Raw genomic sequence first — 1214 nt, forward strand, 5'->3', positions numbered from 1 at the left:
CCTGAAGAGGACTGGTGGCGGGTGTCCCCTGACCGGAACCGGGAATCTCGTTCTGTTCCTCGATCACGGCGGTCCTCAGATACCCGTTGTTGCTCTCAGCCTTCATCCTCTTCGAACCAGATGAAATCCTCGAGTGAACTGCGAATTTTAATTACTTGACGTTGTCATCGCTGTCGATCCATCGATCAATGGTCCCACAATCTTCTGGAGAATTCACGAATTTCCTTCGCCTGCTAGATCAAATTTTTTTTTTTTATATATATAGTCACTTTCACAAGTCAAGTTCACTTCCTATCCCTCGCCTGTTTTTTTCAATTTACAAAACAGTTTATTTGAATTCGATGGATCACTGGTTCATCTCGGTAGCAGCTTTTCTGTGTTCTGAGAGGATCTGTGACCGCCGTGCTACTGAGTACCACCGACACCTAGCACTCTCGCGACCACCTCCGTTGTCCCAGCCCCCTCCACTCGCCCCTCTTCCAACCCTTCAATTTGTTTACAACCAAAAGGGTGGCAGCCCCACACAGTTTTCCCGATTCTCTCCATTCTCTTTCATTCCATCTCTGATACGATGCTCTTCCGATTCTTACAATTTTAATGATTCCGTTCACGTTAATCTCTCGATAATCGATGCTGTTTTATTCGAAATTTCATTGGATTCATCGGATGATAGCTGATGGAAAAGTAGTATCAACGTTCTTCGAGCAGGTAACTCGCACCCGTTTTACCTGTACTGGGGTGGCACGGTTCGTTGGTCAGAGGGGTGCGTGCATCGACATCAGCCTGCTCCACAAATTCACCCTCCCCGACGTCTCAACCCCCTTCGCCATTCATTCCCCCGCGCACGATTCCAGTTTATCTCTTCCGAAATTTTAAAGAAACCTTCCAGCCTCCCACAACTCTGCAAGCAACAGTAGATCCACGTTAAAAATCCAAAATAAATTTTATTAAGTCAAATGACTTGGGACAATCGTCACTTTCATCCAGTATGGAGTACACGTTCTCTTTTTTTAATATAATTTTTACTCGATTTGATGTCGTTGCAATTTTTGTTCAACGTTTCGATAATTAATTTGGAGCCGCGGTAAAACGAGGATGTCCGTGCTGCTTTAGCATCGATCGGCGTCTCCGTTTTTCTATTAATATCTTTAGTTTATATCAATTTATGTGATACAGAATACGGTGATATTTTCGTAACTCACACTTGGTTTAAT

The 1214-nt window shown here is 44.0% G+C and overlaps 1 protein-coding gene across 1 annotated transcript in view; it reads right to left on the reverse strand.

The window, feature by feature from the left end:
• LOC108626577 (neprilysin-1-like) overlaps positions 1 to 1208 on the reverse strand; it is a gene marked incomplete at its 3' end in the record, with an annotated part of 10494 nt that extends 9286 nt beyond the window's left edge. Inside the window, exon 1 of the mRNA XM_026814940.1 lies at positions 5 to 1208. Within this exon, the coding sequence (XP_026670741.1) occupies positions 5 to 106 (102 nt within the window). The remainder of the gene's footprint in view (positions 1 to 4) is intronic.
• Between the last annotated feature and the right edge of the window lie 6 nt (positions 1209 to 1214).

This window comes from Ceratina calcarata, unplaced genomic scaffold (genome assembly GCF_001652005.2).
Source record: "Ceratina calcarata isolate Rehan_Ccalc_2016 unplaced genomic scaffold, ASM165200v1 scaffold42.2, whole genome shotgun sequence".
Classification (NCBI taxonomy): Eukaryota; Metazoa; Arthropoda; class Insecta; order Hymenoptera; family Apidae; genus Ceratina; species Ceratina calcarata.